Below are 21,210 nucleotides of genomic sequence, written 5' to 3' on the forward strand. Positions count from 1 at the left end.
AAGGAAACCCAAATAGTGGGATACATCGATAGGAAGAGACTGGAACTGCTCTAGAACAGAACCTCGAAACTGTGGCTCCAATACTCCTATATGGTATCCGTGCTGTGATATTTCTTAAGAGCCGAACGATCTGGGTCATGGGATCTCCACTGAAAATTTGCCTCCGACGTGCTATCTTATCTGGTGGCATCTGGGAACAGCAATTACACAAAATTCTGCCAGCATTACCTCCAGCGAATGATTGAGCTCCAAGAAACTCATCCTGGCGTTTATTAAGCCTTCCAGATTGGGATGCATGTGAGCAGACATTTTGACAGATTCGGGGCTGGGCTCTCCATGGAACTAGTAAACAGCATAAGGAAACGCCCGAGCCGAGGCGGCTAAGAGACTTCGAAGACACCCAGATCTTTATTGATTTCTAAGAAAAATAATCACCATTTAATGGGGATATTCAACTAAGAAACATCACCAACGATCTGACAACCTACAAATCTACCAACGTTGATGCTGCTAGAGATTTCGGCCAAAAAATCATTGACTCCATATCTGGAAAGCTGGTCGCTGATGTGTTTCGATGAAAACAACAGGGAGTTCAAATTTCTAAAATGCAAAATCCAGGTTAAGATTGCAAAAGACTGGACCCCACTCTCCCGCCAGATTTTTTCCAAGGCTATGGCATAGGCTTACAATCTTGAGGATCGCTCTACTCCCCTTCCCAAAGGAATTTGATATATCATTGATGGTTGAGCTCTTCTGCAGAGAATTCAATGGGCTAAAAAGTAACGATTCTCCGAATTCCCTAACTATTATGCTACTTACGTGATCCAAAAGTATCCATCAGCCAATAATGTATTCATTGGCTACGTTGGTGGAGCCGTCGAACTTATCCTTTATATCCATAAAGGGGTGTCTATCATTTATATCCATAAAGGATATGGCCCATTTGAAGACAATTCGTATAATCAGCCGTGAGATCTTCTTTACAGCAGATATGCAGCTGAAGGTAAAAAAGGATGAGTTCTTGTCCGCATGAAAAACAAGGCCTGGTTTATTTGCGCGTTGGCTGTTTATCTCCGATCAAAGGGCTTAGTCGTAGTCCAGGCACCAGGTGATGCAGATATCCCAATTTTCGCAAGCTGCTGTTGATTCTTCCCAGTATTACGACACTACCGTCATTGGTGAGGATACTGATCTTTTGGTTCTATTGTGTTATCATGGTGAACTATCAAGCAAGAAACTATTCCTTGCAACTGAGCCAAAGTCAAACGAAGCTCCCCAAATATGGATATTCACAAATTGAAAGAGAAGCTGGGCCAAGAGACATACCATATGGATTCTTTTGCTCACGCTATCTTCGGGTGTGACTCTACTTCCCGGATCTACAGTGTGAAAAAAGGCCTTGCTCTAAAGAAGCTAATGGCTGATGCCGATTTTCATACATCAGTTGCAGCTTTGATTCTGAAGTCAGTTTCGAAGGAGTGAGTGTTGCTAGAGAAGACGCTCTGCTAAAGATATATGGCTCATCAAAAGGGGGAAATCTGAATGAACTCTGCAGAGAAGTTTATAAAAAGAAGGTGACTACTGCTAGCACGTTCGTCCACTCAAAACAGTTACCACCAACTTCTGATGTGGCTAATTTCCACAGTTATAGGGTTTTTGACCAATTTCAGGTTTGCAGTAGAGCTTCTGAACTAAAAGCCAAGCAATGGGGTTGTATCCATTCACTACTAACGGTCCATCAGCCCCTCGTCTGCTTCTAAAAATTGTGAAGTGCTCCTGTTAACTGGAATGTAGCTCAACGAGACTCAGCTGCTTTAAAAACACCTTAGCTTGCACTGCAGCTTGTCAAACGTGTAAGGAGACAGCATGTTTCAACTTTCCAAGAGTCAAAAGCTATACTGACTAGGAGAATGTCGAAGCCTAGATATCTGAATAAAAAAAATAAGTTGTGAAAATTAGTCGGAATTTGATTCTCTCTTTCAAACTTTCATGAAGTTGATTCGATAATTTTATCAGTTGTGAAGACTATTCAGTGTGTTGATAATTGTTTACTCAAAGAGGGATTTTAAATGTCGGCTGCTGAAAACCAGTTTTAGATGATTTCCCTTTCCTAATATTTGTCATGATTCAATAAAAATATTCCAATCAGTTTTTTTCAGGCCGACCCATCAGGTGGTCATGCCTTGGACGATCAGATTCAGGAACTAATTATTAGATCTCAAAACTGACAATTTAGTCAGCGAAATATGGTCTGGAAAAAAAAGGGGGGTCACGACGACGAGAAGCGTCAAAAACTCGTATTAATGATTATGATGTGTTTTTTTTGTATATAGTACATCAAATCTGACTCCATTTCAACACTCATCTCGTCTTTTTGTATCGGAATAATAACTCAGTTCAAGAAAAACGAGCAATTGCCAAAACTTAGTTTTTTTGTGAGGAAAGTGGGAAAACTGACAAGATACACACACACACACAAAAAATAGTTTTGGGTCAACCTAGAATGTGCAACTTTGGATATGTTGTTCAGCCTTTTTTTCTCTACAACATGGTGCAAAATCATTTCTGTTGCAATTCTTTTCGGGTCAAATTCTACTTTGCCTGTACTATTAGAAAAAGATGCTTAAAAACAGCTCTGTTTTGGCGCTGCACATTAGCGCTGAAACAGCGCCGGCAATCCACAGCTCACGTTGTTTCCGTGAAGGGAGAAGAATTCCATCAAATTTATATTTGATTTGCACAAGTCAAGGTTTAACAAATAAGACAACTCAGTGCTTAAACAAGGTAAAGGACTAGTGGTGAATCGGCTGCTGTAGGTTTCTTGACGGCGTAAAGCTTTGTATCTGCCTAATTAGTCAAACAAAGCCTTCTTATGAAAAGATAAGTATTTATGATTATTTTTAATATTTTACAGAATCTTTTAGGTCTTCCTTCAAATAGTTCTCTGTTCTGCGCTTTCACCATATAATTATCATAAACTTGATTTGAACCTGGTTATAGCTGACAAGTATCTACTAAAAACTACTTAACATAAAGCTTATGATAACGGGAAATTTTGTTACAGGTCTTGTCCGAGCCCGAGATGGCGGTAGAAATTCTGGACCTCTACCTTATATAGATCTACCGTCGCCAAGTGTGTCCGCCACGGTAAGTACACATATGAATCCTAAATTATCAGCGAAATAGATGGCCCTGGGCACCTTGGCTCAAGTAGACATATAAAGACCAACAAAGTGGTACACTAAAAGGGATATGTAAGCGAGAATAATTGCTCTGGAGGGTTTATTTAGTGATTTGAAGACAATTCTTACATATGTATGATAATACCATTTCTAACTTTCCCAGAACAAAGCACCCGAAAATAAAGTGCCGGCTTAGTGTTTCCTTCTCCCTCCTTGCTCTTAAACATCCCGTCCGTAAATCTCACCAGCTATTTTTTTTATTATTTTATTCAACACAGGAGAAAGCCGTAGGCTTTTTGCAGTACAAATACAAGAAACTACAACTCAACAAAAACCGCAAAACAAAAAATATTCTTCAGTCAAACAACTATACAACTAACTATACTTCAGAAACTTTTTTTCATACAACTCAGTTTCAATGAGAGCACTCTTAAAGGTTTGCACCGTTTGCGCAGAAACTACGGTCAGGTAAACTATTCTAAAGTTTATTGCTCGGTAAATGAAGCTACATTTCTTGTGCACTGGTTTCTGATACAGTTTATACAAGTTTTGTCGAGTGGCTGAATAATGATTAAGCTTAAAAAACTCAGCTGAGTCCACATTATCAACACCCTTCATAATACGAAACGTATTGATCAGGTCAATCCTGTCCCATTAAAACTACAGGGAAGGAAGCCCCAAAGATCGCAGTTGGCTCTGATACGGTAAATGACTCAAATATGGTACAAACTTTGATGCCCGATGTTGAACCTTTTTAGTTTGCTACGAGTCACGTTTTCATGTCAGATACTACACAGAGGAACAGTATTCTACCATCGGGTGTACTATTGTCCTGTATAGTGTCATAAAAGTTGGAAGGTTACATTTCCTGAAAATTCTCTTAATTCGAAGCAGAATGTCTTGACACGGGCAGTGAATGGGGAATATGTTATTCCCTTTTCTGTTCTTTTTATGTGGTTGTCAAGCTCAGGCAGTAATTTTTTTAATTTTTTTTTTGCGACCTTTTTGCGACTATAATTAGCATTTCGCAAAATTACTGACTCATGCTTGTGAAACTTCAACTGATTACCACAGTGAATACCTTGATCCCTTGCTGAATCCGCCGATGAAACTGGTGTATCATCAAAAAAAATAAGGATAAGTCGAGCTTTTCGAGAAGTAATAAAGTGTAAAACATTTTGATGAAATACATATTTTTTATGCCCTATGAACCATCCCTTTCTTTTCTTCCTCTGTTTGGACTTGGATCGCCACTCCTTTTCCCCTTGATACTAGCATACAGTTGATACTACATGATACTGATACATACTTGATACTAATACTAGCAACAGAATGCAGTTCAATGATTTCTGCGTCTTTTAAGAAAATGTTCCTAAAGTTTAAACAGAATTCCATTGCATTTTTTTTATCATTTTCTCTTATGGAGCAAGCTAAGTAAAAACCATTTCATCAAGACTGTTTATAATACCCCGACCAAGGTCATAATCTCGTATTAAAAAAGGACTGACAGAGCCACGTCAACACCTTTGTCTGTCTTATATTCTTTTATGAACTAATGACTGTGTTGCCGCATTAACCCATTTTCTTTTCCATATAACTAGTATCCATAAAAGCAAACTAAATACGTTTGTGAATTTTGTATTTTCATATTACCAAGACAGAAGTATGTGATTGTATGCCAATGATAATGTTTTTCTACACCCCATGTATATGCAACCATTAGTGAGGATTCACTCCATAGATTAATTTCTAAAGGCTAATCTAAGAATTCATTAAGAAAAAAACAAATTTGACGCCTCTCTTAAATAATTTTATATAAAATGTATTATATATTTATATATATATATATATATATATATATATATATATATATATTATATATATATATATTTATATATATATATATATATTTAAACATATATATTTATATGTATAAATTTATGTATAAATTATGTATAAATTTATATTTCATATAAAAATGTAGAAGAAGTGACTTGAAAATCAAATAAAATTAACCATGAAATCTATATGTTTGGTTAGTTCTGTCTAGTCTACTGTCTATTTGCCTAAGTATGATATTATATTTAATTTTCTACTTGAAACACTTGAAAGCAATTGTAAACTAATATTTTATTTGAACATATTTTTTTGTACCTGTTAACTCTAAACAAATAATCCTATTAGAGCAATTATTTTTATTGTAGCAATTAACTTGACAGGAATTTGTAACATTGCAAGTACCTTGACAAGAATTCTACTTTATTACCTTATTGGTTGTACAAAAAAAACGAAGTTCAGTTTCTCTTTGAGTACCACAAAATACTTTAAGAAAGTTAGCAGGAATCTTAACCGACCCTTTCAGGAAGGAATTTATTTCTAGCTGTGAAATTTTCTTTTTTCAATGGAAATTTATTCACGCCAATTTTCAGGGATTCTTAGGTATTTCTCTACCTAATTCTTATCATTGAAATAAAATATCCAGATCCCGTCAGACTTTCAGCTACCAAACACATATTTGCGGAAAACTACTATTACATAAAAAAAAATGAGACTTTACAACATCTTTTAGCCTAAAATTAATACTTATTCGAGCCTTTTTCACTTTTCTTTGTTTAATGCTCAAGACAGTAGTTTTGTGTTTGTTGCAGCAAAGAAAAACACCATATGGTCAACAAAAACTATTTTGACGAGACTCCATCACTTTACTTGCTTAGACTTCATAACCCGATCTGGAGCATTCAGCTGATCAGACGGGTAAATGTGTTCCAACATTCCCTAGACGAACACCATCCAGTACACTGAAAGTTACCTTCCTTATTTTCAAGTTCTGATTTTTATTAGCAAGTACCTGAGCTTTGGAACGAGGGTGTCTTCTTGTCGTCTCCATAGGTAGCTTCGAAGATAACTGTATTAGGCATTTGGCTAATATTCTTCTGAATTCTATCTGAGAAGCTTGCCCCCTCTGGATTCATTTTTTGATAAGAAGCATAAGCGTTTACGATGGTCGTAACCAAAAGACTAAAGAATAATCTATGCCAACAATTTTACCACTTTCGATTGTACCCATAAATTCCACGCGTCGTTTCAGCGCATGATCGACTCTTCCTGTTAGTAACAATTTTTGGACAAGGTATGGTAAATCTGCTTCCGTCTTCGTTCTTTCTAACAATGGTCGTCAGCTCAGTCGAGTGTCAAGTAGACACCAACAAAGACACTTTTATTATATCTCCAATGTCTTGCTGAGAAACTTACCAATCTGAATCGTTTCTCTCTATCTTTTTGTCATTCACAAGTTCAGGATAATGCTTTTCTGTTTCTTATCGTTCCACACACACAAATACCTTTTTCTTTCAAGCAGCACAGTAATTCAATTCAAGTAATATCACTTCTGAAGTACACCATGTTGAGTTTGGATTCGAGTTAAGGCAGTTAATTGGACAACCAATCTCTCTCCCAATCCAAATATTGCCTATATGCAGGCTTCCTCTTTCTTTCCTTTGTAGATTTTAAATCTGTATATGTACCCAAACACATAATCTATGCGCAAAATTTTATATCCTCGCTTTACCAGCTTGATAGTACTATATTGCTTCATAGTGGATCTAGACTTTAATAATATCATATTCTCGTTAATTTTCTGTCTTTTTCCAAACACCTTCTAGTTGCGTGTTCAGATTTTCAATCAATAGTCAAACCTTTAATAACATCTCCCTACACCCTTTGTTGTGACATGGTTTTATTTGAGATGGAAAAATTGTCGGATTTGGCAGAATCTGTCTCAAGTCATGCTCTCTAGATCGCTGAGACCGGCACATCGCCAGAGCTCTTCCAGCACACTATCATATCTGTGAATGTTAACTATTAAATGATTATATTGATGCCTGAAAAACCCAAGAGTCCAGGCATAGTTAGGGACTTAAAGGTGTTGTAGGAGTCTAATTTATCCATTTTGTGCTTGGAGCAAAGATCAGTTTGCTCAACAATCTGTTCCAGCAGCTTTCTGTCCCACAACTGAAGGAGGAAATGTGTTAATGCGCTACAATCATCAAAAAGACTACTTTCTTCCAAAAGCGCTCCCATGGCTGAGGCTACAGAAAGCTCCTATCTAAACTAAAAGGTCTCAAGCTCTCATATGCAAAATGATGAATTTCGTATTTTTTGTCAAAAGAAAGATCACGGACGCTTGTTTATTTGTTTTCATTTTTTTTCTCCAGGGGTGATCAAATTGAACAAATGGTCCTAGAACATCGGGAAAGGACTCTTTCCGAAAATCAAAAGTTAGTTCCGTTTGTAAGTGACCAAAAAGCTTGGAGGGCAAGTAGCCCCCTCCCAGGCCTCTTTTTTCGCAAAAAAAACTTCTAATCAAAACTTGAGGCTATTTATGAGACAAAACTTAACTTCATCAGGGTTAGAAACAGATATAGAGCGGACCCCAGAGAGGAAACTATATCTGCCACAGGAATTTGTTTCGGTAGAAAAGAGAATTTTGGACCTTTTTCCAGTGTCTCGATTACCTGGAGTTCCAATATTCTAGAAGAGAGATTAACAATAGCTGGGCCAGGAGTGAATCTTGGAGAATAAATACGGTTTTTCAACGGAGATTCATCTCTCAAGCTTTCCAATATTTTATTGAGTCGTTCCTTTGACAAGCGAAAATCATGGCAAAACAAATTACTTTCGAATCTACAAACTTGAGAAAAATCAACAGTGGAGAGGTTTTCACACACAAAATTTTCAAAAGCTTTTCTTTTTGAAGAAATAACGTGTCTTTTTTTTTGTCCTTAGTAATATGGACTGAGGTTTTTGATTGTAGTGTATGAGGAGATTGCGCTTCTTTTCGGGTATTTGAATGTAATTTATATCTTAAAGACTTTGGAATAATATAATTGGTAATTTGTAAGTAAATATTAAAAAAAATAAATAAGATTAAAATGAAGTTAAAAAATAATAAAAGTAACTTAGATGAATAATAATAAAGACCAAAATTTTATTAAAAACAACATTAACGAGTAATAAGGGCAATAAATAATAGAATAGAAAATAAAACCAGCCAATCAAAATAACTTTCCTGCGCTGTGGCAGATTCACGTAAATTTTGGAGGGGGAGTGGGCAAAATTTACTTTCAAAATCTAGGGAAGGTATTTTGTTGGTTTTTCTTGTTTTTAATGAAATGCCAAAGAGAGGTTATTTTCAAAACAAATATTTAAAATGTACATTTAAAAATATAAGGGAAATAATAATCTATTAAGTCTCGCTATTTTGTCTCTGAGGTCCCGAACCAAGCTTTTGTTCAGCCAGGGCCTATATATCCGGGCAGTCCTGAAAGGTTTAATGTCATGAACGACTTATGCGGTTTACTGACATCTTGTGAACAATCTTTAATGAGAAATTAGGACTCTTTCATGGTTCAAGCTCTAAGCTTTGCGACACGGATTTCTTTTTCGAATGGAATGAGTTTCTAATAAGATTATCATTATAAAAAACACCGCTCTAGAGTTGCCTATTGCAAAAGTGGGGAAGTATCCAGGATTTTTTTCGGGGGAGGGGGGTACAAAAAATCTAGAAAAACGCACCAAAAATGTGTTTATATTCAGTTTTGACGCGTTTTCATGAGTCAGACTAACATTTTGGGGAGAGAGTTTAAACCACTTAACCCTCCCCCTGGATACTACCTTGAGTAAAAGGCTTCATTTGATTTTGATTTTTTTTTTCAAATCCACCTCTTATGAATCGTAGAAACTTTAAAGGGACTCATTTGATTCGATTTTTGAAGCTGTAGTGCCAAGATCTTATTCAGGGGGATTTGGTTTGAACCACCCTCTCTCCAAAATGTTTTTCCAACTCATAAAAACGCAGCAAAAATTCATATAGACAAAATTTAGTACTTTTTAAAGTAATTCTTTGTAAGACCACCCGAAAAAAACAATCTCCCCAAACAAATATTCTGGAATCATCTACTGCCCTTTTTAAAATTCAAAAATAATGGGGGGCCAACCAGCCCCTCCTCCCACACCTTTTCTAGCTGCTATACCCCCCTAAGATATCTGATCAAATTTTACAATAAAATATACGACATGTCAAGGAGGATTTCGAACAAATCAAAATGCACCATATGCATACTGGTTATAGAAAGAGCGTAGCAGTAATATTTACAGAACAACAGAGGGTATTAAGTTGAAACTTTCAGGGCATGTTGAAGGGGATGGTGAAAAGTGTTTGAAAGGCAGCCAGCCCCTTCCCTGTGCTTTTTAGATACCCCTCCCCTTAATACTGATCTAAATTTTGAAAAGAAACCTAGTTTAAACTAATCAAAATGTCAAATAAATATTTCTGCGGGGATTCCATGCCTCCTACAACCCCGGTACAAGTATTGTAAATTATGCATGCCTTTTGTTTATATTGTTTATATGTTATTGGGAAAAGGTGACGGGAATATTTGATCCTAGATGTGTCCAAAAAGGCTAAAGGTGTTAATGTGAAATCTTAGAGAATGTTGAGGGGCATGTTGAATTAAACCAATAGACACTATGTGCATCCATGTTATCAAAAAGGTGTATCTGCAATATTTTAGGAAACGTCTAAGGGTATAAACTTGCGACTTTCAAGACCACTACAACTGCTTCCACTATCACGACTGTAACTGCGACTACTTACGACTGTGAATGCTTATGACATCAATTACTTGCAATTATGACTTCAACTAATTTTGTAAACTTCTACTTGTGACTATTTTCAGAAAATTCTGAGGAGCTTATTGAACAAAATCAAACACATTATGTGCATATGAGTTGTCGAAAGAGCGTATCAGCAATATACCACGAACGGCAGAGGGCATTAAAGAGGTTAGCCAAACTCTATTTTCCCTTTTTATATGCCTAATACCCCCCAAAACAAATAGAAATTTAATAAGATGCATTTTGTTCAAAATGGTCTAAAAGTCCAATAGCTATACCCCTGGGGATGGCATGTCCCGCCGCATCTCCAGGGTAAGAGCAGTAAGTTATAAGATTCAATCGTGGTTTATATAGCGGGTTTAACATTAGGAAAGGAGGAGTATTGATCCAGGGTGTGTCCAAAAAAGTTAAGGGTGTTAGGATGAAATTTCAAGGAATGTTGAGGGACATGGTGAATCAGATCTAAAGACATTATAGGCATTCAGGTTATCAAAACGGTGCATCAGCTATATCGTAGGAACGGAAGAGGGGGTTACCTTGAAACTCTCACGGCCAGCGAAACTAATGCTACCACTGCCACTATATGCGACTGTGACTGCAACTACAACTACTTGTAACTGGGACTCTTTGGGACTATGGCTACTTGTTGCTTCGACTGCGACTACTTGTGACTGTAACTTTGACGGTATACGACTATAACTGCGACCATTTCTGTATCTGACTGCGGCTAATTGCGCCCCTGACTAGCTCTACTTGTGATTGCTTTCAGGAAATGCTGAATGAGATTGTTGAATCAAAACAATTTTTGCAAAAGGATGCATCACCAATACCGTAGGAGCAGTTGAGAGCATTAAGTTGAAACTTTAAGACTATTTTGACGGAGATGACTGACAGTGCTTGAAGGGCAAAGGCACTCTTTCCTTTTTAGTTGCCCTATTAATACTGATGAAAATTTTTGAATAGCCACTTTGTTGAAAATACTTAAAAGGGTTTACTTAAACTTTACATTTGCATATTCTATACACACAAACATGACTAGGTAAAGGACAATCGGAGCCATTGGGCCCAACTGAGCCCCGCACTTGGAAGGATCCCTCCCTACTATCAAAATAAACGCAACAATTTTCGAAATTGGAAACTATTCTCAACAGTTCCTGTAAGGGTTGCTCATGGAGAGATCAATTTTCAGGGTAAAATTAAAAATAAAGCACATGATAACAACAATGAATCGTGAATAGATTAATTAGTTCAGCAATTATGAACACTGAAAGTCAAGGTGCAAAGAAATTTGGCTTTCTTGGAGTTTAAAAGAATTTACAGAACTAAAACTTAGAAACATACAAAGTCAAGTATTCATATTCGGTGATGTGAATTTACATTCAATGAATGTTTTTGTATTTTGTAGATGAGACACAATTATATATTTATTTATTTATGCGTGTATGTATGCATAAATGTTTTATCGAAACCGGCTTCAAATTTATTTTATTTTTTATTTTTGGAAAATTAGCATCTTGGGATTCTATGGCCTGAAAATACGATTCAAATAGGTCTCAAGTTTGAGAAAATTCATTAAGAATAAGAGAATGAATTTCGGAACAAAATTCGTATGAGTAACATCATACATATGAGCACATTTCAAAACCACAAATATGTACTTTCCGCCTCAGGAGTGGTTTTATTGTTTTTAGCATCTATGACGCATATAAAAATACACAAGAAACATAGCAAAGTATAAAATACCAAATGTATCAAGTCCATTTAAAAAAGTCGTTTTCAAAGGTATAATAATACCTTGAGGATAGAAACGTAAAATAACAATCGCCAAAAATGGACCATCAAATGAGACAAGATCAAGAAAACGACCTGAGAGATGTAAATTCACAACGGGTGAAAATGAACAACCTATACCGCCAAATGTGGCAAGACGAATCCACGCAGCTAAGACACAGGGTATGGAAAAAATCTAAAGTATTGATAAATGAAAATGAAGAAAAAGAAATATGTGGTTAGAATACTTGCAAAAATGGCATTACGATTCAAAAACAAAAGTGAAGAATAAACGAATATGCAGTTAATAGATAAGTGGCAGTGAAAATTATAGCGGCTGAAAAATGAAAGTAAATATCAAAGAAATGTGCGGTTAAAAGACAAGCGGCAGCAAAAATTTGAATGAGTCAAATAAGAAAGTAAAGAAAAAAAATATACGGCTACTGAAAAAAAGAATGAAGTAATGCCAAGTAAAATTTAAGAACAAAGAAATATGTAGTAAAAAGATGAACGGCAGCGAGAATTATAACGTGGCAAAACGATATTGAAAAAAAACCCATTCAATTACAAGAAATGCAACAACAAGGACTAGAAAAAATAAAAAATTAAGTTGAGGAATAAAGAAATATTTGGTTGTAAGATAAGTAACAGCGAGAACAAAGAAAATGCGGTTAGAATATAAGTGGCAGCAAGAATTAAAAGAAACAGGGAGAATCAGAACGTGTCGAATATGAAAGTGAAGAACAAAGAATTGTGTGGTCAAACAGTTCGTGGTAACGAACTGTAGTAAGGAGCGACCCGGCTCAATAGTAAACGAAACTCTAAAAAACGGAATTTTGATGCTAAAATATACATCAAAAGAATCGGATTTTCATGCTAATTTTAAATATATTAATTTCATCAACTTTAGTCTTTGTCAACAGAAGTTACGAGCCTGAGAAAATTTGCTTTATTTTGGAAAATAGGGGGAAACCCCCGTAAAAGTCATAGAACGAAATCACACCAACGCATTAGGCGTATCAGAGAACCCTATAGAAAAAATTTCAAGCTCCTATCTACAAAAATGTGGAATTTCGTATTTTTTGCCAGAAGACAAATCACGGGTGCGTGTTTATTTGTTTGTTTTTTGTTTTTTTTTTCTTTTCCCCAAGGGTCATCGTATCGACCAAGTGGTCCTAGAATGTCGCAAGAGGGCTCATTCTAACGAAAATGAAAAGTTCTAGTGCCCTTTTTAAGTGACCAAAAAAATTGGAGGGCACCTAGGTCCCCTCCCAAGCTCATTTTTTCTCCAAAGTCAACAAATCAAAATTTTGAGATGGCCATTTTTTTCCGCATAGTCGAAAACCATAATAACTATGTCTTTGGGAATGATTTACTCCCCGACAGTCCCTGGGGGAGGGGCTGCAAGTTACAAACTTTGACCAGTGTTTACATATAGTAATCGTTATTAGGAAGTGTAGAGACGTTTTCAGGGGGATTTTTTTGGTTTTGGGGGTGGGGCTGAGGGGAGGGGGCTATGTGGGTAAATCTTTCCTTGGAGAAATATGTCATGGGGGAAGAGAAATTCAATGAAAGGGCGCAGGATTTTCTAAAACTACTATAAAAAAAAAAACAATGAAAAAATGAACATGAAAAAGTTTTTTTCAATTAAGGAGGAAGTAAGGAGTAGCATTGAAGCTTAAAACGAACAGAGATTATTACGCATATGAGGGGCTCTAAATATAATTTAGCATAAATAGCGAGGTATTTAGGAGGAGATAAATACCTCGCTTTTTATGCTAAAGTAATTTTAGTAATTTCAACTATTTACTCTACGGCCTTTCTGATTCAAGGGTCATTCTTAAAGAATTGAGACAAAACTTACGATTTAGTGTAAAGAGCGAGGCATTAACGAGGGTACAAACCCCCTTATATACATAATAAAAAATATAAGAATATAAAAGTTTGTTACGTAAGTTAATTCTTAAGTTACGTATATTTTTTACTAATAGAAACGTTAATTAAAAATTAAAAGTTATAGTTGCCTTTTCATGTAACCGAAAAATTGGAGGGCAACTAGGCCTTCTTCCCCACCCCTTATTTCTCAAGATCGTCTGATCAAAACTAAGAGAAAGCCATTTAGCCAAAAAAGAATTAATATGCAAATTTCATTTTAATAATCTGTTAATCTGATTCAATACAAAAAATTCAATAAGATTGGACAAGTCCTATGGTGGAGAGGCAAAATCAAACATGCATTAATTGAAAAACGTTCGGAAATTAAATGAAAAAAACTAGTTTTTTAATTGTTTTTAAGTTTTTAATTGTTTTAAAAAGTAGAATTGTGGCAAAGAGTCAAACTTTAGCGTAAAGAGCGAGACGTTGAAGAGGGGACAACCCATTTCATATACGGAGTAATTTCTGTTCGTTTTAAGTTTTAATGTCGCTCCTTACTTACAGTTAAAAAAACTAGTTTTTTTCATTTAATTAGCAGACAGGGGCAAGCGAGTATCAGAACGTGTTAAAAATGGAAGTGAAAAGGAATTGTACTGTAAGAAGACAAGTGACAGTGACAATCATAACTAGTTCAAAATGAAAGTGAAAAAGAAAGAAATATTACACAAGAAAAACAATGCCATCGTGATCGTTGACGCCAACAAACTTAAGTCCAAAATCCAGTGCAAACATACAAAGATACCGTGAATGACGCAAGTGTTAATTAGAAGTCATTGGGACCCTTCAAAATTTTATGTATTTACTGTGGTGTTCTTCGCTTTCCTGCAGAAAAGGCAGCCAAAAACGGTGATTTATTTGAAGGTTTCTACTTTCTTGGTCAAATTGCATTGCCACTTTACAATCTCCAAATGAATTAATTTGGCCTGATATAGGACGTCACTTGGTCTCTTAAGAGCTCCACAAATAAGCACAAAACTTAAACTCATATTTTGTTTCAGATTCATTCAACGTAAGCGATGATCGAACCATCGAACCAGGTTTTAAATCGCCTCTTTCGTATTGTCAAAGGCACTTTTAGACAACGATAAAGCTGTGAAAGAACGGCTTTCACATCCTTTAAATTATGAGATCTCTCAAAACCTAATGGGTCTTCTGGATGAAATATTGCGAGATACAAACAACTATTCCAAAGGTTACATGAAAATGCAAGAAGTCGAGGAAGACATAATTAAACTTGCTGCTTTACCGGGGCAAAAGCCTCAGATACAAGACAATTGACAATGAGAATCAGCATATAAAGTTTTACGGCTTCAAACTTCTACTGATTCTTCAACCTATTTGCTTATGCTCCTAATTTGTCAATGAGAAGTCTGAAGATTTTTACCCTCAGCTTCAGGGCCTTGTTGACAGCATTCCAAATAAAGACTTGGTTATAGTTCTGGGACACTCCAATCCTACCTGGAGAAATTACAACAGTGGAAATGAAGATATCATGGGCAAATCTGGAGGCGAACAGGTCAACAGCAGAAAAGAGTGAATTTTGAATTTTGAAACTCATCAAATTTTGCCAAGACAGCGGCCTCTTTGTAACAAATACAATGTTCAAACATTGGCGAAAGAGGAAAGCTACTTGGTGGTTCCCTGACAGAAGGACACCCATCATGATCGATTATATATATACTGGCATCTCACCGATGGAAATATTTTTTCACATGTATAGTGAATCTTTCTCTTATTGATTTCGACTGTGATCAGATTAATGTTATTGTCAAATCAAAGCAATATGTCCCAACATTCCTTGTGGAAGCCTTGAATGACCAGAAGACGAAATAAGAGTATAGAGAATCCCTAAGTGAAGGACTAGCGAGGATCATGCAACAAACACATGACCTCTTTAGTCCAGCTTAAATATATAAAGAGGGTCCAGCGAAAAATTACAATTGGGCCCCGCACTTAGTCTATCCAGGCCTGCATATATAATTTATCATTGGAAAATGAAGGAATGTTTGATCCTTGGTGTGTTCGAAGAGCCAAAGGGCATTAAAGTGAAACTTCAGGAAATATGTGGGGGGGGATCAAAAGTCACTAAATGAATCCAGGTTATCAAGAAGTGCATTTGCATTATCTCAAGTACATGCATCTACTACTACGACAGTAACTACGACTTTTTTGCGACTGCAACTATGACTACTAGCGACTACATGTAACTTTGACTATTTGTTACTTTGACTACGACTATTTTTGACTATGACTACTTGTGACTGCAACTGTCACTACTTGTGACTCACTGTTACAATGAATATGACCACTTTCAATTGTTATTGCAGCTACCTGTGAATGCGACTACTTGCAATTATTTCTGCTACTATTAATGTGACAACTTATGACTACAACTACAACAATTAAAACTGCTACAATTACTGTTATTGCTAATGCGACTGTAAATAACACTGTTACTTGTAGCACTACCACTAGAACTATGGAACTATACCAAAAGAGTTTAATTGCTGCCTACTTGTAAAAATGAAGGGCTTACCTTCAATATCCCACTAATGACCAAGGTTATTAAGCTGAAAATTTTAATGCTTCGATGGGGATGTTGCAATAAATCAGAAAATACTAGGTGGATTCAAGCCTTCACAATAGTGTATCTGGACGTATCTTATCAAACAGTTAATGGTAACGAGCTGTAAGCAGGGATTGATTGGACTAAATAGTAACAGAAACTCTAAAAAAAAAACGAGTTCTGATATCAATAAATGCATAAAAAACATTGGTGTTGTATATTAGTTCCTAATATATAAGATTAATCAAGTTTAGTATTACCAATCAAACCCTATGGACCTTAGAAAATCTGCCTGATTTTTGAAAAAGGATGGAACAACCCCAAAATTTGACGAAGCTTAATGAAAATTTCAAAATAAGATTCAACGTAACAGAGATCCTCCATGCAGAGGTTTCAAGCTCCCATCTACAAGAATGAAGAATTTTGTATTTCTTCCCAGAAGAAACAAAAACTGATTATTTATTTTTTCATTTGTTTTTTTTCCATGGGTGATCGTATCGAACCAATGGTCCTAAGTCCTAGTGGTAAAAATATGTTACTTTCAAAACTTTCAGGAAAAGAAGTTTTTCCAAAAAAGTAAAGTGCCATGTTAAACTAAAGCGACCACTATTGCTATCAAGTGAAACCCAAAACGAGCATAAATTAGACTAAATAATCCTATTGGACATAGAGACAACGGACGCTCATTGCATATGATTAGATCATGATAAATGCGAATATAGAAATTTTAAAACGAATAATTAACGAATTGATCGCTCAAATCGAACTTAAAACGAACAAAATTACTATCAAGAGGAGTGTGTTTATTGTCCCTTCCCCTAAGCGTGAATGCTTCTAAGCCAGTTGTGTCATTTGGACTTTAATTAAAATAAAATATGTTATAATTCTTTCTTTATCTTTATAACTTTAAAAAATAAAAAAATACAATTAAATAAAATCTTGAATTGGTAAGATTTTCAAGAGTTAATACCACTATATATTAAATAGTTTATTATCATTAGTTTTTTCCAGTCATCTTGATTATTATCGTGATCATTTTTTTATTTTTCGCTGATGTTTGAAAAATAAGTACACTGTTCAAAATACATGTCGTTTTCAATGAAGCACAAATGACGCGATACGATTTAAAACTATTGCGGTTAGGAGGGGGGAAAAGGGAGTGGCCAAACTTCTGTGTATAGTATTTTTCGTTGGTTATAAGTTCGACTTGGGTATTTGATTTAATTTCCATTCATTTTAAGATTTCTCTATTAATAGACATCAGTACCTGTTATCTTTGTGTTAAATCTGATTATTTATTTTAATTTGTTTTCATTCGGGTATCATTTAAGAGTAATACCTGATGGTCTTAAGTTTGAATTATTAAAGGAAGTCGTTTCTGCTTCTCTTAAATTTAAAATGGGCCTTTACTTTTCTTTGAACATTCTTCTTGAATTAGAGAGTTTCACTTAATTAGTTTGAAAAAAAAATAACATAGGATTGATTCTACGATATTTCACTGTCAGATTTGGTCAATAAACCAAAGTTAAAAAAAAAATCTTGAAAAAGTACAGTCAGTCTGAAAACTTCCCAAAGATTGCAAACAAAAATATCTCAATAATCTGCTCAGATATCATGCTATGATATCAAATTTGAAAAGAGAAAATATCTTGATGAAGCTTATGAAATTAAAAATTCCAATTATTTTAACACATATTTCCAGGTATTGCCTGGGAACTCCAAAAATGTCGAGGGCTTTTGAGAACAGAGACAAAATTGAATAAACATATAAACAACTTATTTTTTTATCGAACCCTTATCAATGGATTATAACGATGAAAACATTTATGTAATTTTTCGAAAGAAAATGATAGGCATAAATTTAGATACTGATTTCAGATAGCAGACTTGCTTAATGATTCCTACTAATACTACTGCTACTAACACTTAACTATATCACCGAGCTGCCTGAGGCTGACGCAGCTACGCAGATTTCTCCTCTATCCCAATCCATTAAAAGCCTTCTTTAAACCCTCCCAAGAAGTCATAATTTCCGTTAAATGTTTTCTTTCAACCTCCCCCAATTCCGTTTGGGACGATCTGCTTTTCCTTAAGCTATAGGTGGTTGACCGACAAGGACGATCATTGGCGATATATCAATTTAATTTTAATTATTCTTGATGCATATAGAACAATTTTTAAAATGTTAAGCTTCTCAATTTTTTCTTAACACTCTTTTTTGCTTTATATTGCTTTATATTTGCTTTTTGTTAGGCTAGGTTAGGTCCTTTAGTCCTTTACTTTTAGTCCTTTACTTGGTTCAAAAGTTTCTCAAAATAGCTGGAAGCAGAGCCACGCACAGGGAGGGGACAACCGGAGCAATTGCCCTTGGTGCCGTGGCTGAGGGTCACCATGGCATTTTTGCTTATATTTTAGTCGGGAGGGGAGCACTGTATTTAATTTTCCCCAGACACCGCCAGCCCTGGGAATGGCTCTGGCAGGATACCCCTATGCTATAGGTTTACCCTCTTTAACAGAAGGAAATCCTGGCAGAATAAAGGTTTCTGTTGTCTGACGTTTTGACATTGTCTTGACCTTCACTGTTTTAAAAAGTAGATTTGAGAGAAAGAGTTAAACTTCAGCGCAAAGAGCGAGGCTTTGAAGAGGGAACAGCCCCTTTCATATACGGAGTAATTTCTGTTCGTTTTAAGTTTTCATGTCGCTCCTTACTTTCAGTTAAAAAAAAATCGTTTTTTTTAATTTAATATCGTATTGAACCAACAATTTGCCCGTTGTTTACGTATAACGTTGTTTACTGGGAAATTGTAATTATTTTTTCTGTGGGGGGGAGAGAGAAGGGTTGTGGATCGGATCTTCCATCGAGAAAACCTCCTCTGGGTGGAAAATTTTCCAGGGAAAACCTTATGTGGGAGAAAGGGTTATTTCCTAGCATGACTAGAAAACGGTCAAAATTCAAATAAAAAGAGCGAAACGAGTTTTCTCTACTGAGACTAAGGAGCAACATTAAGATTTAATATGATCATAAATTTTTTGCATATAACAGGGGAGAAGGCTGCTCTCAACTCTCGCCTCTTTACGCTAAAGTCGGACAAAATTTGAAAAAAAAAAATGACAAGATCAATGTGGAATATAGCTGATCCAATCTCTTGGGCATCAATAGTTACTAATGTTTTTTTGTGCGCAAAACCTGCTTCCAAGATGTTGCCCACTCTTCATCACCTATAGTTCGTCTTGAGGCCGCACTTTTTCGGCCACGCACTGCACGCTTATGCCATACTGCGCTGTACATGGTACACTTTGAGCCTCGCGTACTCGTGTCACCCAGTGCATCTCTTTTTAAGTGTACAAACCCTCATCCACTTAGTGCGTAATGTGATCGCCTCATAGAAAATATTGTCTAATATCAATTTCCAACGTAGTTTAATATGGCACACTTGTAGAACAATGAAAATAATTTTACTTCTAAAAAAGCGATGTTGTTATAGTTACAGAAAGATGTCTTTTCTGAAAATTAGATTATTGATTTGACAAGTCAAAAATACACTAATATTACTAAACGTTGCCAGGGAAAGTTCTTGAAACATGCTATCTTATTCATAAAGACACAAATCATAGTGTTTTCTGCGGAAATGAATTCGTCTTTTTAATAAATGTAATATTAAGCAAAGTGACAACTTGCTTTTATATTTCATGAAAAAATTAATATTTTGGAAGGTGAGGGTTCTATATCCCCATGAAAGAGTTAGGTATAGCTTTTGGCTGTGCTTTTACTCTACAAGAAAAAACTTGAAAAGCCCAAAACAGCTGACATACCAAAACTAGTGAGAATAAAATCAGTTACTTCAATCGGTAAACTAGAAGGCTATACAACCATAAATATGTTTTTAAAAGAATAAAAAGAAATTTAGACTTTTGATGAAAAGCATCTCGCTATGCAATGATGCAGTCTTATGATATAGCGGTTGTTAAATTAAAAAAGAAAAAAAAAGCTGGTAAGTAATCAGCAAAAATGCGCTAGAAACACATGGTACCAAAGAAAATGTAGGATGCTTTTTGAAGTTTTACTTTGTTTTGGTAATCAACACATTGTTAAGGCTTGAATTTTCACAAGCAAAAAGCATTGTCAAATTTTTCAAAGCATTGTCAAAACTAGTGAAAATGGAGTTTTTTCCTAAATATTTTATAATTCTGAAATAACCAAAAGAAAATACCTATAAATGGACGATTTCTAAGAATGAATACACCTAAGATAGGTCTGGGTCCATAAGATGGGTTTTATTCTGGTGTATTTGGTAGGCTGCGTGAAATGTCAATCATTAGTGGACCCTTAATTAGTTACAACCTTATGGCTTAAAACATTACAGCGTTCAGTACATTGTACATAAATTTAGAACAATCAAAATAATTATCTAATAAATTAGATATTTGTCTAATTTATTAGATAAATATCTAACTGGATAATTATCAAAATAATTTAGATATATCTAAGTTTATCTACAGTGGTTCAACCTAATGACAAAAATGATCATAATGAACATGATGAACCTAAGGAACATGATTTTGACAAATGAGGGGGGTTAGAAGGTCGTCAGGTACCAAACAAAGCTAACATTTTTTAGTCGCCATTAGTTTGTTTTCAGTCATTTTGTGTCAATGGATTTCTGAAAACTTAAAACGTTATTCGTTCCAAGATACAAAACTTGGTAACGTCATTGTGCGTGAATTGACTTTTTTTCCTTTTACAGTGTAAGTCGTAAATGTCATGACAGACTTGCGATTATTTGATATCTGAAGGGTCTCATAGATACGTAATGAAATACGAGGAATTTTCGACTGGTTTTTCGACAATGTGAAAACACCTTTTATTTCTCTTTTTTAGTATTTCTGCTGAGCTCTCTCAATGGTCTTTATGACACCAAAATAACTGCTTAGAATAAATTTTATTTTTTTTTCGCTTAGTAAACAAAATACCATCAATTGTTTCCTTGCAAGAAAAGACAATAAAATTATTTTATTATCCATTAATAAACCAAACCACACTATTGTACATTTATCTATTGCGAATAAATTTTGATTGAGCAA

General features: G+C 35.3%; 1 protein-coding gene across 4 annotated transcripts in view; it reads left to right on the plus strand.

The window, feature by feature from the left end:
- LOC136035501 (rho guanine nucleotide exchange factor 11-like) overlaps positions 1–21,210 on the plus strand; it is a 395,432-nt gene that overhangs the window by 218,345 nt on the left and 155,877 nt on the right. For all 4 annotated transcript variants that reach the window (XM_065717335.1, XM_065717333.1, XM_065717334.1 and 1 more), the window contains one exon: positions 3,065–3,147. In XM_065717335.1, coding sequence (XP_065573407.1) covers positions 3,065–3,147 — 83 coding nt within the window. The remainder of the gene's footprint in view (positions 1–3,064; positions 3,148–21,210) is intronic.

The sequence above is a fragment of the Artemia franciscana genome, chromosome 14 (genome assembly GCF_032884065.1).
Source record: "Artemia franciscana chromosome 14, ASM3288406v1, whole genome shotgun sequence".
NCBI lineage: Eukaryota > Metazoa > Arthropoda > Branchiopoda > Anostraca > Artemiidae > Artemia > Artemia franciscana.